Below are 16,280 nucleotides of genomic sequence, written 5' to 3' on the forward strand. Positions count from 1 at the left end.
TATATCAGGAACAGGATGAAATCAACCATTATCATGGGCATGATGACCCATGTTTACACATCAGTAACAAGTAAATTGCGTTATTTGTTGCAGATGGGTAGTCAGACCCATGACCTACAAAACTATAAGTAGATTATATCTGAAAGCTATAAATCTAATGTGTTTCATGTACTGGATTTATGAGTGATGAGTTGATGACATGTTGACTTGTGAACTAATGTGAATGGGCCCCCTTCTACCACATACATATGAAATAAAGTTGTGTGTGTGTGTTTGTGTGTATATGGCCAAACTCTACAAAAAGGAGAAGCTGCCCTTAATGAGACACAGGAAAACACAAAAATGAGAAGAAGCAGGAATGAATGTACATTACACAATGCATATCTGTATAGTAGTTAAAGCAGTGTAACTTGTGTGTGTAGACCAGCCCAGTGCATGGTAAGCTCCAAGCAGTCAGTTTCTAAGTGTGAGTGTATGTGCATTGGAGGAGAAGTAGAAGCACTAGAGCTGCTTCAGGACTGGGCAAAGGCGACTGGCCTGGGGTTTCTCCCTATGTGCTTTTTGTTACCATCCGTGTTTCAGAAAACAGCATAAATGTACATTTTATAAATAAACTGAACGATGAACTATTTATTTTATAAATAAATAAATTGAACTTATTCCATGTCATCGGTTTCTGATCCAAATAGGAAAATGACCTAAGCCCCTGAAAATCTGCTGCTACTCACCAGAGATGCAACATTATCAATAAGTAAATAGTTTAACAAGAAGCAAAATTTGGATTTGATTTTGCTTCTTGTTAAACTATTTACTTAATTACTCAAAATTGGATTTGATTTTAACTAACTAGTTTTATTTTGCATTGCATAATATTATATATAGAAAAAGCTAAACAGGGCCAGTGGCGTGTGATTTCTAGGAATAGACTACAATTGGTGCCGCAGAAAGCATTAGCAGGGTTATTTGCAAAGTCCTGGGCAGAATTTTCACTCCTTGCACTAATGTCTTTTCACTCCTTGTGGATGACTTTTCCCCAGAAGTCGCCCCTCCCACAAGTTACAAATGCACAAAGGAGAGGAGTTGTGTGTATATGATTGTGTCAAAAAAGAATGTTTTTAATGTTGCAATGAGACATGAGAGCACTTTGGAGAAAGGTAACAAAAATGTGTATGAAAGTGCTAGGCAATCTTACGAAAACAGTTTCTGCTGTTTTCCTTAGAAGGCCTTGAGGGGTTCTGGAGCTTGTGAAAGGAGATATGTGTGAGATAATGAGCAGGGGCCCAAATCTCCCTGAGGCCTTCAGAAGCCCTGAATTTACCATCAGGATTTGAAGCCCTATAATGGGCCAAACCTAAACAACAGAACTGATCACCTGCCTCGCTAGAAGTGGGGGAAGACTTGCTAACTCTTGTGCTTTTGATCACAAGTCTTGCAGTATTTGGTTATCTTAAAGCCCCAGCTAGTGAAGTCAAGTGATGGTGAGAATCTTTGCTTTCATTCTGAAAAAGTAAATTTCTGGCCATTCTGGTTGCCATGAGATGTTTGACTGCCATGACCTGAATGAACCCTAAAAGCTCAGAAACCTAAAAAGCTCACAAATTTTATTTAAAAAACAATAAAACAAAACTCTGGTTTCATTTCAATAGGTTTAAGCCAATTTTGTGATTTTTTTTTTTTTTGAGGCCTGATTTATGAATCCTTGGAAGTTGGCAATAGTGTGGGCGGCAAGAGGGGAATTAAGACTCTGGAAATAGTGCTTGAAGAGGCTCAGTCTGCTCCCTGGCAACTTGTAATATTTATCACAGATTAGCCATATTTGGTGTTTTTTCTTCATGCCCTAGGTCCTGAAAACACAGAATTATATGAATTTCTATTCTCAGCTTTCCTAAACGTGTAGCCCTCCAGGTTGGGGATACAAACTGGAAAACGTGATCTCCACGTAGGGTTGCCACTTGTTCAGGTTTTACCTGGAGCATCCTTCTGGGTTTTCGCAAAAAGAAAAGGAGGACCTGTGGCATCTTAGAGACTAACTAATTTATTTGAACATAAGCTTTCCTGAGCTACAGCTCCCAACAATGTTTGAAAACCAGGCAAGCAATAAACCCAAAAAAACCCCCATTTTATTACCCGCCCTCCCCCCGTTTTATAACCAATCTGATGACGTTGGGGCCTGACCCATGCCTCGCAGCGGGGGTGGCCACAAGAGAGAATTGCTCGCAGTGCCCGGATAGAACGAATGAGACTACCCGCCCCAGCAGACACTGCGAGCCACGTCCCGGACCAGCGCCCTTTCATTGCGCGCATGCGCACTGGGACGCGGACGCTGGTTTTGATGACGTTCAAGGCGGGGACGCACCGTCGCTCACGCGACGGCTGCCGGGAGTTGTCGTTTCTATGGAGCCTGCGGCCGTGCAGCGGCGCTGGGCAGGGGGCGGCGAGCGGACTCCACCTCCCAGGGGGCCGCGCGGGCGGAGCGGGGGTTTCCAAACCTCTCCCTGGCAGAAAGGGAGCGTCAGCAAACGGCCCCGGGTGCGGAAGCCGGGCGGACAAGCGGCAGCTTGGAGCGGGCGGGCCCGAGCGCTGGGGCAATGGCCGGCGAGATGACGATGCTGGGTGAGTGAGCGGGGCTGGGGGCCGGGGCCGGGGCCGGTGCCAGCCCTGGGCGGAGGCGGGGGCGGCCCCGTCGGTCTCGGGGGCGGGGGGAAGAGTCCGGGCCCCCGGGCTCGGGAATGGGCCGCTGTGTGCCCGGGGGAGGTTCGCTGCGGGTCCCCGCTCTCGGCTCCCCCTTGGCCCCAGTGGGCGGCCTCGGGGGGCCTTCGCGGCAGGGAGGCTGGAGGCTGAGCTGCTCTGCCAGCCCCTCGCCTGCGGCCGGCGGGGGGGAGCTTGTAGGGCAGCAGCGGGCCCTATGTAGGAACGTGCACAAAGGAGCAGCAGAGTTGATGGGTGGAGAGCGGTAAATAGGGGTGTCCCCCATCTGGAAAAAGATAAATCGGAAAAGGTTCGGAAAAGGGCAACAAAAATGATTAGGTGTATGGAACAGCTGCCATAGGAGGAGAGATTAGTATGACTGGGACTTTTCAGGTTGGAAGAGAGATGACTTAAGGGGGAGATATGGGAGAGGTCTATAAAACCCTGACTGGTGTGGAGAAAGTAAATAAGGAAATATTATTTACTACTTCTCATAACACACGAACTAGAGGCCACCAAAGGAAATTGGTAGACAGCAGGTTTAAAACAAACAAAAGGAAGTATTTTTTCACGCAACGTACAGTCAACCTGTGGCTCTCCTTGCCCCAAGACTATAACAGGATTAAAAAAAGAACTAAGTAAATTAATGGAGGATAGGTTCATCAATGGTTGTGGGCAGGGATGTTGTCCCTAGCCTCTGTTTGCCAGAAGCTGGGAATGGTTGATGATTACCTGTTCTGTTCATTCCCTCTGGGGCATCTGGCATTGGCCAGTGTTGGAAGACAAGATACTGGGCTAGATGGGCCTTTGTTCTGACCCAGTACGGCCGTTCTTATGATAACCTTTTCCATCTGTCACAGGTTTGTTGCTGATCTCCTTCCTGGGGATCCATGTGGAGAGCCCAGTCTTAGTGCCTTAATGGTCAATAGATCCTGAACATGGCATGTTATGGGGTTAATAGTAACACTCAGGGTTTGTCTGCCTTTGACAGTTCACATGGATTAAGCTAGGGCAGAGGTGGGCAAATACGGCCCGTGGGCCACATCCGGCCTGGCCTTTGAGCTCCCGGACGGGGAGGCTAGCTCCCGGCCCCTCCCCTGTTGTCCCCCCTCCCCTGCAGCCACGCCGCTGAGCGGGCACTGCTCTGGCCCACCGCTATTGCTGGGCAGCACGGCTTGCGCCCTCCCAGGCTTTCCAATAAGCCTGTCCTGCCGCTCTGAGCGGTATGGTAAGGGAGCAGGGGGAAGGGAGGGTTGGATAAGGGACAGGGAGCAGTTGGATGGGATGCAGGTTTGGGGGCGGTCAGGAGACAGGGAGGGTTGGATGGGGGCGGGGAGTCCCGGGAGGGGGCGGTCAGGAGACAAGGAGCGGGGGGGGGGGGGTGTTGGATAGGGGGTGGGATCCCCGAGGGTCAGGGGACAAGGAGCGGGGGGGTTGGATGGATTGGGGATTCTGAGAGGGTGGATAGGGGGCAGGGGCCAGGCTGTTTGGGGAGGGACAGCCTTTCTTACATGGCCCTCCATGCTGTTTTGCAACTCCAATGTGGCCCTTGGGCCAAAAAGTTTGCCCACCCCTGAGCTAGGGTGTAAATTTAAAGCACAGTAGCTGTTTCTGGTTACCTTCATGTGTGGATTCTCATTTTGGAAAAAGGATGGCTTGTTCCTGTTTAGTTTAACCCAAGTGGGTAAGTCAGAAACAGTTCTGTGTAGACATGTCCGTAGTCTTAATTCTTGCCTAATCCTGCCGTCAGAGTGCTGACTGGTACAAAAGTCTGTTGTTCTAATTGTATTTTATTTATTTTGCTAAAAGCTCTTCCTTATTTCTGATCTGTTACTAGCGCTGAGCTTTCTTTTCATATGTAAATCTTCATGTAACTCTGGCCAGTCAGTTCACAAGGATTTGTATGTATTCCTGGTCATGACCTACATTTGGTTACAGCAGTATGGCTTCAACTTCAAAAGGTTCTCAAAGACTATTTTGTCTCGTGCTTTTGCCTGTGACATGTCAGAGATGTGGGACACTGAATTTGAACATATCTGCCATAAACTGTCAATATTTTCAAGTCTAGGCATGAAGCTTATCTTCTCAAATTGGCTTTTCCGGATACTTATGCCTGAATCATTTCTGTTTGTGACATATCCATTTGGTACAGGTCTTATACAGAATATCACTCCAAAATCATTCAAACACTCTTCTTCAGAAAAGAAGCATAACTGTAAAAATAAACAAACACACAATTCCTTTCCTATCTGTCAGAAATACATGTTAACATCATCTTTTCCCTGTGATCCTACCTTATTGCTCCTATCTTTAAATCCCTCCACTGATTCCACTTTGTGCAATTTATACAACGTACATTTCTTGTTCTTGCATTTGAGCCCAGGCCTTGACCCTACCCAGCTCTCATATTGGGTCTCTTCTCTTATCATGTATCTTGGCTTTGTCAACAGTTTCAGCCTCACCTCTCCCATCTCTATGCCATCTTCCATGCTGCCTTTTATGCTTAAAATAAAGTCCCAATACTAGAACATCAGGCTATTGCTCTCTGGAAGATATGACTAGTCTTTGACTGACATGGGAAGCTCATGTTTTGTATGTATATTTATATTGACAGTCTTCAAAATAAGCAGGAGAGCGAAATACAGAGATGTCATTTGAGCCATGGACTAGTAGCCAGGAACTCCTGGGATCTTACTCTGGCTATGTCATTGATTTGTTGTGTGACCTTGATCAATTCATTTAGCCTCTGCTTCGTTTTCAGTATCTGTAATGTAGGGATTATACTTACATACCTCACATAGAAGATGAGTATTTATTATTATTTGTAAATCACTTTGCAACATTATTTTGTTTTTTTGATTTACCATTCCTTTCTTTAAACTTTCACAAATCTTATGTCCTTGTCTGTTACACTTCAGTGGCTAGTAATTTGCCTGAATTGCCAGATGCAAGCTTGCTGCTGACTTCTGAGGAAATGAGACTAAGCACAAAGCAGTTTCACAATGTGATTTCACACTCTAATTTTACATCAGAGTAAATATATATATACTGAGTGGAATCAGTGGAGGGATTTATACACAGCAGAGTAATATCATGCTGGCTGAGTGATTCATGGCCATGAGTGTTACTTCAGGGTAGACTGTCAAAAACAGGGCAGAACACCCCAAACTGGTGGCATGTTCTATAATTAGATTTCATCAACTCAGTAACAAATATGAATTCCTGGGCCACTGTACTAGTCTTACTGTGGAGTGTCAGACCATCCCCTCGGGCTCTCCAGTCTATTTTGCCATCCACGCAAGCTGGATTTAGTGATAAATGGTCACTTACATAAAAATCACCAAATATTCAGGTTGCTTCCAGTCCCAAGAGACCGGTCAGCTACCCCTCATTATCTACCCTTTGATCTTACACTAAAGACAACACCTGTAGCCAGTCCCATAATAAACTATCTAAAGGCTTATTACCTAGGAAAAAGAAATAAGAAAGTTATTTACAGGTGCTACCAAGCAAGCAAGCATACCATATATGGTTGATAAAGATGACAGGGATAGGAATCTGTCAATTCAGTTTCAGGGCCCTGGAGATCTCTGCTTTAGTTAAGTGTCTCTGACCCAGTGAGAGTTCAAACAGAAAAGAAATGAAAAATTTTCTTGTAAACTTATTTTATCTTTTTCATTTGGCCCTACAGTCCATTTGAGAAGCTCCCTTGCATGTAGCATTTCCAAGGTGGGATAGGGCCTTTCGCCAGTCCTTTGTATTGTGATGTTTCTTAATGGCCTGTTTAATCTTGATAGGTTTTCTTAATGTACAGTGGGGGGAAGAGACACACAATTCCCGTGCCTGCGTTCACAAATTCAGAGCAAACATTTTCAAGGTTATAAAGTAAAACTTGTGTATTTCCCTACAGAATGGAATACAGATACTACAAGTGAGATTAATACGTGCAGCAATTTACAAGCATTTCATAGTCTAAACACTAAATATATTGTAATACTAATACCTCTTTTGAACAAAACCAACATACAGGTGAGCTGGTTTGGCTTCCAGCTACGAGTTTCAGTTCTTATGGCCTTGGCCAGAGCTGGCACTCAATTTACCACTGTCACAACTAGTATTATAGCTATGAAGAACTTCCAAATTTGTTTGGATGGATGCTCTGATACTGTCTTTTTATCGCTCTCACAGGTTCAGCTGTCTTGGCCCTGTTGTTGGCTGGTTACCTGGCACAACAGTATCTACCTATGCCTACACCAAAAGTGATTGGGATTGACCTTGGCACCACTTACTGCTCTGTTGGCGTGTTCCTTCCTGGCACAGGGCAGGTGAAAGTTATTTCAGATGAAAGTGGGCATAACAGCATACCAAGCATAGTGTCATTCACAGACACAGATGTGTACGTGGGATATGATGGCCTAGAACTAGCAGATTCTAATCCACAGAACACGGTATATGATGCCAAAAGATTCATAGGGAAAATCTTCACTCCAGAAGAGCTGAAAAATGAAAGTAGCAGATATCCATTTAAGGTAAACAGATAGCAATCTTTACCAATTCTATCCAAATTAGTTTTATATATATGGTGTTCAGAGGGAGCAGATCCAATTGCCTTTGTCTGGCAGGTTGATCATCAGGATGCAGAACCCTGAATGTAGCATTTCAGGAACAAAATATGGTCTTTGTGCTGGTGGGATCCAAACATAGAAATTGCAAAAATTTAAAATAAAGATAAAATAATAACATATATTGTACAGGTATTTATTCTTGATTAACTTTGCATTTGGCTATTATACCTATGTTATTTTTATACCTATGATACTGGACTGTTTTGAGGCATATGAGTTTGAGGCAGAGAGAAGTGGGATGGAACTTGAGCAAAACAACTGGTTTCACAGCAGAAGGAAAAATCTAAGAGAAGAGTATTTGGCAATGGGAGTTGCTATGTTGGCAAACGCCAAATTTGAATTTACTAGATGTGATGGTTTGTGGATACAGTACATACATGATCCTCTTCTGTTCTGAGCAGGAGGGTACTGAAACATGCAAGAATCTTCTCTCTGAAATGGAGCCTCCCTCTTTATTGAATACATTTATTTTTATTAATTCTAGTTTATACAACAAGAAATGCACTACAGGTAGAGAGTTTCTAGGGTACTAATCCTTTCCCCCCTCCTGTAGTTACTTGAGTATTAGCCTTGTTTTGTCACAACGCACAGAGTAGGACCTTATCTGCTGATACTGTATAAGATGTAAACCAAAATAGTGTTTTTCAGTAAACTTCAATTGAATTGTAAACATTATGTAATACACAGCTTTCATAGTTCTCAATGCATTTTTTCCATGATTATGGATAGCTAGTCTTTTACACTTACAATTTCCCAACTACCCTCAAGCATTCTTACAACTACAATACCCACCTGCTGAAGTGAAGAAACAGATTGACAGAGCCAGAAGAGTACCCAGAAGTCACCTACTACAGCACAGGCCCAACAAAGAAAAGAACAGAATGCCACTAGCCATCACCTTCAGCCCCCAACTAAAACCTCTCCAACACATCATCAAAGATCTATAACCTATCCTGAAGGACCCATCACTCTCACAGATCTTGGGAGACAGACCAGTCCTTGCTTACAGACAGCCCCCCAACCTGAAGCAAATACTCACAAGCAACCACACAACAGAACCACTAACCCAGAAACCTAGCCTTGCAACAGAGCCGTTGCCAGCTGTGTCCACATATCTATTCAGGGGACACCATCATAGGGCCTAATAACATCACCCACACTATCAGAGGCTCGTTCACCTGCACATCTACCAATGTGCTATATGCCATCATGTGCCAGCAATGCCCCTCTGCCATGTACATTGGTCAAACTGGACAGTCTCTACGTAAAAGAATAAATGGACACAAATCAGACGTCAAGAATTATAACGTTCAAAAACCAGTTGGAGAATGCTCCAATCTCTTTGGTCTCTCGATTACAGACCTAAAAGTTGCAATTCTTCCACAAAAAAAAACTTCAAAAACAGACTCCAAGGAGAGAATGCTGAACTGGAATTAATTTGCAAACTGGATACAATTAACTTAGGTTTGAATAAAGACTGGGAGTGGATGGGTCATTACACAAAGTAAAACTATTTCCCCATGTTTATTCCCCTCCTTTCCCCCCCCAAGTACTCCTTTTCATTGTTTGTCTTTTTTTATGCAGTTCATTTATAATTATAAATGGACCTGAAAGTAGCAGTTCTACAAACCTGTCTTTCAATAATGGTGAAACTAGCACAATAAAATACTTAACAATGGGTACTAAGTCAGGCATCGGAAATCATTCTCTTGTCTCTGCTAATAGTGGGTGCAGGGAGTCTGCATAAAATAAATCTTCAGTGGTACAGTAGCACTCAGCAACTCCTTTGATGTGGACTGAATAAGTACCTATATACATGCGTGTCTGCTGAGACGTCCTGTATAATTTCTGCTTTAGCAGTAGAGTAGACTTAGGGTTTGCCTCAAAAGAACTGTTTTCATTCCTTAGATGTGCTGTTGTGTAGGATTATTAATTCTGATGTGTGACCCGGCTTCTGGATTTTGACTCACTCGTCTATTTTGCCCAAATAGATCAAAGTACTGTAGGCACATTTTCTGGCAACTTGAATGCCTTCATGTCATATATCATTCATAATGGAAGGTAAAGAAAACTGGTTCAGATAGAATGTTTTAGGCTGGCAAAGCCACCACATAGTAGATTCTGGAGTAAGCAGGTATTCTACATATCCAAGTACAATTTCACTCATTCATTTTGTTTAATGAAAGATGGGCTGTGTTTCACACTTGTGGGTTTTGCTGTCTCTCTCTCCTCTCCCCCCCTCCCCCCTCAGATTTTCAGCAACAATGGAGCAGCTGAATTTTCAGTGACAACCAATGAAACATATAATGTCTCACCTGAGTATATTGGCTCTCAACTGCTATTGAAATTAAAGAGGATGGCAGAGGAGTACCTTGGCATGCCAGTTTCTAATGCTGTCATTTCAGTGCCAGCAGAGTTTGATGAAAGGCAACGGAACTATACTATTAAGGCAGCTAACCTTGCAGGTGATGCATCTTTCTTTCTGGTATTTTCCCCTCTACTCTTTGAATTACCCTGAGGTTTACTCATCTATACTAAGTTGTTTGTGAAATGTAGAATAGCAACAGAGAATCAGTGGCAATCACCAAGAACAGCAGGGAACTCTCAAATGATCTGAAGTGCTGTTGGCTAATGCAAGTACAGATAGCAGTGTGCCCAAGTATCACTAAAGGAAATAGGTTTTTTGGAAATTTTCAATTCGAGAAAATTATACAGGAAACTTCATGGGAATAAATCAGACTCAAAAACAAGATAACAAACCATCCCACCCCACCTCACCTCACCTCCTCTGAGAAAGCACACTGAGGTAACTGTTCAATCAGTTTTCATTCTGACAGACTGCTCTAGAAGTAAATTTAAGAATGATATTCCAAGTTTATCTTAAAAACAAAAAAATGAAAGCTATGGCAGATGTAGAATTCCCTGTGAACTTCTCTTAAATGTCTTATATTTTACTTCAATCTGAACAAAAATTGACACTATTTAATGGAATATTTTCATAGAGTTTCTGTTTAAACATACAGTAGATTCCACTTAATAGCAACCCAGATATAACAGCTTTGGTTCCCAACAAAATGTTGCTACTAACCAAATCATGTCCCATTGACGTTTCTTTCCTGGCTGCAGCGCAGCAAACCTGCCTGTGGACAGGAGGTAAGGGGCTGTGGCCTGGGAGAGGATGCTATGGGCAGGGCAGTAGCAGAGAGGGAGAGCTGTAGCCAGGATCCTGGCACTACGCAGCATCTCTCTCTGTGCTTTCTGGATTGTGTCCTGCCAGGGAACTGTACCCAGGGGAAGAAACGCTGGGAGATGCTGAGCCTTGGAGAGAAGAGGTCCTGTGCAGCTCTTTGGCCCCAGATAGAAAGCCCCAACTTTTGCACTGCAGCCCCTTTCTCTACTGCTACCCTGCCTGCAGGAGGTTTGCAGGGCTGCAGTGAGGAGGAGAGGTGCAGCTCAGTGCTTCCTTCTCTGGCTGCAGCCTTTCAAACCTGCATTCCACTCATTGGCAATTGTTGGACAATGCCAGATTCTATGATCATATTAGCCAGCTTTTTGCTGGCCACTGGGCTGGGTTACTAATAACTGTGTAGTACAATAGATTCCACTCATCAGTTGTGTGGAGAAAATGTTAACTTGTTTTGCTTTTTCAGGGTTGGAGATATTACGGGTAATTAACGAACCTACTGCTGCAGCTATGGCTTATGGTCTCCATAAAGTGGATGTGTTTAATGTTCTGGTAGTGGATTTGGGTGGAGGAACTTTGGATGTCTCATTATTGAATAAACAAGGAGGGATGTTTCTGACACGAGCGATGGCAGGTAAGGATAAGTCACCCTATACTTCAATAGAACATGTTGGTTTTTCTTAAGTTAAAAACTAGTTCTACATAATTTCAGTGGATACATGTAAAAAAATCACTTGTAAAGGGATGCTAAATTGACATGCTGAGATTGACATACCTTAGAACTTTAGGTGGCCTACTGGTCCCCTGAATGTTATTTCTACTCTCCATAATTCTAAAATTAGGTTTGCAACTGATTTTAATTAAGAGAAATTCTTCCATTCTTTGGCTGATTTTAACATAAGAAGCTGTGGTCTAATTTTCTGTCATTGTCACATTTGTGCACAGGTAACCTGAGCATTTGTGCGTTTACAATTACTGTGCTTGGAGCTAGTGGCGTTTCAAAGCATTCTACTACCTCCATCTGTCTGAGTCAAGGGGATTTGCCATATTATTGAAGGGTGCCTTAGAACAGTCCCCTTTTGTGCTACGCTGTAGTTCAGACATTAAGGGGTGGAGAGCTCACACACGGTCAACCCAGAAACAGGTTTTGTAACACAAATATGCCAAACTGATTGATTCATCACTTGGCAAAGAATTCTGGCAGCAATGCTTTGTAAACCTATGTAGTGAACACAAATTGCTTTGCAGATGACCTGGATTCAGACAGATCTGAGGCTGAGTACTATTGTTGATATTCCCGACTCAATGGGCTTTGACATCTGCTGCGCTGTCTAGTGAAAGCAAAAGAGTAATAAATGCAGTCAGCCATTTCAACATGGTTCTGTTGAACAGTATGAACTCCTTTTTTCAGTTGAAATAAAAAGATGGACTGAATATTTATGGGTATTGCACATTCCATTGGAAAACTCAAGAGGCCAATCTTATGAAGAGCAGGCATGGGTATCCGAAAACTGTTGGAAGGATGGTTAAGGTGGAACTAACACATTAGGAGGGAAATTGGGATGAGTGCACTATTCCACTACATACCTATAAAGCCTAGTATAGGATGGGTCCGTTACCAGAGCTTGAAGCTCACTGATCAAAGAGATGAAATAACTCCTACTGGGAATCAGCGTTTCCACAGGAAGAACTTGACAGAATAGATACCTTATGGCTCAAAAGTAGCCTTTATTGGTGCACATTAATGTCCCTTAGTATATGATTTTAATATGAAGGCTCTAAAATTCAATAAGTCCTTAACAAAGTTCAGCTCCAGGAGTTGAGGCACTAATCCTTCATGAGTTTCATCTTGCTGCTATTAGTGAAAATGTCTAATATGGGCAGAGATGTAGACAGTAACTAAGACTTGGAGTGTGAGTTGGGAATATGGAAAAGATTGACTTGCATAGTATCGCAGCAGGCTGCAAATATTTTCCATTTCAAATTTTACATTCTGCGAACCAAACCCCTTCCTAGTGTTCTTGTGGACTTTTTTTTTTTTTTTTTTTAAAGATACTTCCTCTAAAATCCCCAACCCCTTGCTTTTTCATTTATGCATATTGAAACAGAGAACCTGAGACCATTCTTGTCTTGTTTTGTGAATCACATTACAAACAAAATATCCCCAAGTGATTATACTTCTGATTGTGCCACTGACTGTTGGGACTATAGTTGTGAACGTTTCTTTTTCCCAGTCCCATGAGAATGTCCTGCACATGACATAAAGGGCATCTTTGTGCCTTCTGAAATACTGTGTGTGACCTGATATATTTTTGTATCTTAGGTAACAACAAACTTGGAGGACAGGACTTTAATCAGCGATTGCTGCAGTACTTGTATGACCAAATCTATCGAATGTATGGCTCGGTGCCCTCCAGAAAGGAAGAAATACATCGACTTAGGCAGGCTGTGGAAGCAGTCAAGTTAAATTTAACTCTACACAAGTCTTCTCCTGTCAGAGTCTCTCTTACTATGCCAGAAAGGAAGGACCTAAAAGCTGTTTCAGAAGGAGAACAGATAAAAAAAAAAAACGTAATTACAGCCAAATCTTCACAAATGGAAGACGGTATGATAAACCTTTTAAGGGATGACCTTTCACAAACACAGAGCCACACTGTGAAAGTTGTCTTTGAAACACAAATCTCAAGAAAACTATTTGAGGTGTTGAATGAGGACCTTTTTCAGAAGATCCTTGTGCCCATTGAGCAGGTGTTGAAGCAAGGACATCTACCCAAGACAGAAGTGGATGAGATTGTATTAGTAGGAGGCTCTACACGTATTCCCCGGATACGCAGAGTTATTCAAGAGTTCTTTGGAAAGGAACCCAACACCTCTGTGGATCCTGATTTGGCAGTGGTAATGGGTGTAGCTATCCAAGCTGGGATTGTTGGAGGGTCCTGGCCCCTCCAAGTCAGTGCTGTAGAAATTCCTAATAGGCATTTACGAAAAACTAACTTCAACTGAACTTCATTGTTCTTGTCACATTCCATTATTCACTGTTTCAAAAATCTACTCATGACCGTGCATAGACTTACCCAACAAACAGTGAAACCTAGTCTTAGCCATGTAATATATACCTTTTTAATTCTGTTCCATTTAAGTGTTGCTAGACCATTTATTGTGTGCTGGCTCTATCATGTTTTAAAGGTACTAGCAATTCAAAAATAATGGACACACACAACCCACCTCTGCTCCATTGGTTTGTCGTCTGGATGTGGGATGAAAACCTGAATTGATAGTTTTGAAAACCTGCTACTGCCAATAAAATGCACACATTTTCTTGCTAAATTTTATTAGCAGACCCTGAAAACTCGAAAGTGGAATGTAATCATGAGCTTGAACCTGTGGTGGAGATCGTATGTACTGTGAGATGAGGTGTAGCAGTATTAATGCAGACAGCTCAAATAATGTTCAGCTTAAATTTATTTATTAAACTGATTCAGTTGAGCACTTCAAAGCACCTTTCTAAATGCAATTTTCCTGTTTTGAATACTGTCTATTTGTCCACTTCACTTAAGATTCTTGTGCTGCTGTTTATAACAGCACAGTGTTATTGCTGAAACTATTTGTGGATTTGTCTCTTTTTAATGTAGACTTACTGCGGTCAAAAAAAATTAAGAATTTTTTTAGCTGTTTCATTCTGTTACGCTGGTGTCTGCTTTAAAATGCATTTTCCTAACAGATTCCTATGATTCAGTTTGTCATCAGCTAGAGAGGCTGCTGTGGTCCCTCTGATGTTTCTCCAGTGGGCAGACACCTGATAATACCATCATTACTGTAGTTCCTGCCATGCAGCCAAACGATTTTATAAAGCCAATTTTATATTAAATGAAAAAAGCACATTAGGCTCTGGAAGGGTCCCATTCAAGTTCTTCAGCCAGTACATCCCTACCATGAAATGCGTTGGTAGTCAACTAAGAGAATTGCTACAGCTTCTTTTTATTAACTTTCTCCCTAAAAATAAAATGAATCCCAACTATTTTTACCTGGTGCCTATCATGTTGGTGTCTACATGTTTTCAGGTTCCTGATGCTTGCGCCCACTCTGTGAAGTGGACATGGAGTGATAATTGTGAGGTGTAGTCTGGTAAAGAAAAACCATACAAGTAGCACAGGAACTGGGATGTAAATGTAGTAATATTGCAGCCTTTTGCTTTTGATAACGGTTTTGACTACTGGCGGGTTAATAAACACAAGGAGCAGAAGTTGACTCCTACAGTCTCAACTGTTGGAGGAAGGTTTTAAAGAAACTTGTCTAATTGTGTTCTTTTTGAAGGGATAAATTGAAATGCTGAATAGCCAAATGAACTCTCTTTTATATATGTTGTTTTATCCTTAGTCAACGAAGAGGGTATTATCACCTAACTAGATAACTAAGCAAAATTTGCTTAACAAATCTGAAATGAGTTGTATTTTAAATGTGAGATTTAATAGCAAAATATTTAAAATGAACAGTTATCTGCTACATTTTGAGACTTTTCAGTAATAGGCTTGCACTTAGTAGGGCAGACCCATTCCATCAAAATAGTGTGTTTTAAACTATTTTAAAGTGGCCTTGTCTCTGAATTTGTAAAGTATCTCAGATGATACTGCTGGTAGCTTTTGACCTGTAACCAAGGAAAACCAAGAAGCTTTCTGTGTGGAGAAAGAAAAATAGCAGAAATTCTTTGTTCTCAAGGGCCCTCGTGCCTGTGTTTATATGGGCCCTATTGCAACAAGAGGGGGAAATATTTTAATAAGTGGTTGTACAATTACAAAAATTAGCAGGGGTAGGTATGTAATTCTTGAAACTACCTTTTCTTTTTTTTTATACGAATGACAAACTTAAAGTTTGAAGTCCCTTCAAAGAAATAATGGACAAATATCAGTATGCAGTACAATTCTCTCAAATAATATGCAGATGCTATTTCAGGCCCTTCTTGTGCAAATACTTCTGTGTTTACTTTGCATAGATGCAGAACTCTCTGCAAGAATTAGGGCTTACCCTGCTGTAAGTCTTATTCATAGCTTTTTTTTTTTTTAAGGGTGTTAGAATTACAATTGGTCTTAAAATGCTAATTTTTGGTACTGTATTTTGGCACAAACCACTGAATTTTAAACAAAACAAAATATTGTACTTTGTATATTTTCCCCAGTGCACAACTTACTATCAAGGTCCTTCATTTAACTAAATGCCACTGTTTGTAGATTGGAGTTCTGTTTTTATGACTAGTCCTATTTAAATCTTGATGCCTGTAGCCCTATACCACCTAACTTTACTTAGACGAGTTTATGTAGCTGAGGTTCAAGGGAGTGCAGTCTTGGAAGTGGTGATGCCTCGTCAATATTTTAAAATCTTGTCAGTTTACAGGTTGACATGTATATCATCTGCATTCGGGGAAAATGTCATCCTTCAGAGATATTCATATACAGCCTTTTAAAATATGTTCTTAAATAAAGGTAACTGCATTTGGCCTGACAAACTTTTGTTTCTCTTTCCTTGGGACTTCATTTTAGTCTGAAGCATTGCTGTTAGAAATGAAGCAGAACTAAGGGCAGGGAGAAGGAAGTGCACCAGTGACCTACAAAAGGTGGTAATATGGGCTAGGAAAGTGAAGGAGCAGCTCTGAACAACTTGATTTATCTAGAATTGTTGTAACCCTTTTTATTAAATCAATAGTGACAAATACGGTCACTAGAAACATGCTGTAGAAATTCTGTATGGTGCAGATTTGGGCATTCCACAGACATTGTCCAATGAGGTTT

General features: G+C 41.8%; 1 protein-coding gene across 1 annotated transcript; it reads left to right on the forward strand.

The window, feature by feature from the left end:
- Window positions 1-2,484: 2,484 nt before the first annotated feature.
- On the forward strand, window positions 2,485-15,997 carry HSPA13 (heat shock protein family A (Hsp70) member 13). Its single transcript, XM_073303790.2, has 5 exons — window positions 2,485-2,613; window positions 6,877-7,217; window positions 9,565-9,778; window positions 10,964-11,131; window positions 12,821-15,997. Exons 1-5 carry the CDS (start codon window positions 2,589-2,591, stop codon window positions 13,498-13,500), a joined length of 1,428 nt encoding a protein of 475 aa, XP_073159891.1. The 5' UTR covers window positions 2,485-2,588; the 3' UTR covers window positions 13,501-15,997.
- Window positions 15,998-16,280: the final 283 nt, after the last annotated feature.

The sequence above is a fragment of the Lepidochelys kempii genome, chromosome 1 (genome assembly GCF_965140285.1).
Source record: "Lepidochelys kempii isolate rLepKem1 chromosome 1, rLepKem1.hap1, whole genome shotgun sequence".
Taxonomy (NCBI): Eukaryota; Metazoa; Chordata; order Testudines; family Cheloniidae; genus Lepidochelys; species Lepidochelys kempii.

Bases quoted from the DNA above. Each gene is read 5' to 3' on its own strand.
- HSPA13 (XM_073303790.2), top strand. From the start codon at position 2,589: ATGGCCGGCGAGATGACGATGCTGG. The intron at 2,614-6,876 runs GTGAGTGAGCGG...TCGCTCTCACAG, and splicing joins CGGCGAGATGACGATGCTGG to GTTCAGCTGTCTTGGCCCTG. The intron at 9,779-10,963 runs GTGATGCATCTT...TTGCTTTTTCAG, and splicing joins TAAGGCAGCTAACCTTGCAG to GGTTGGAGATATTACGGGTA.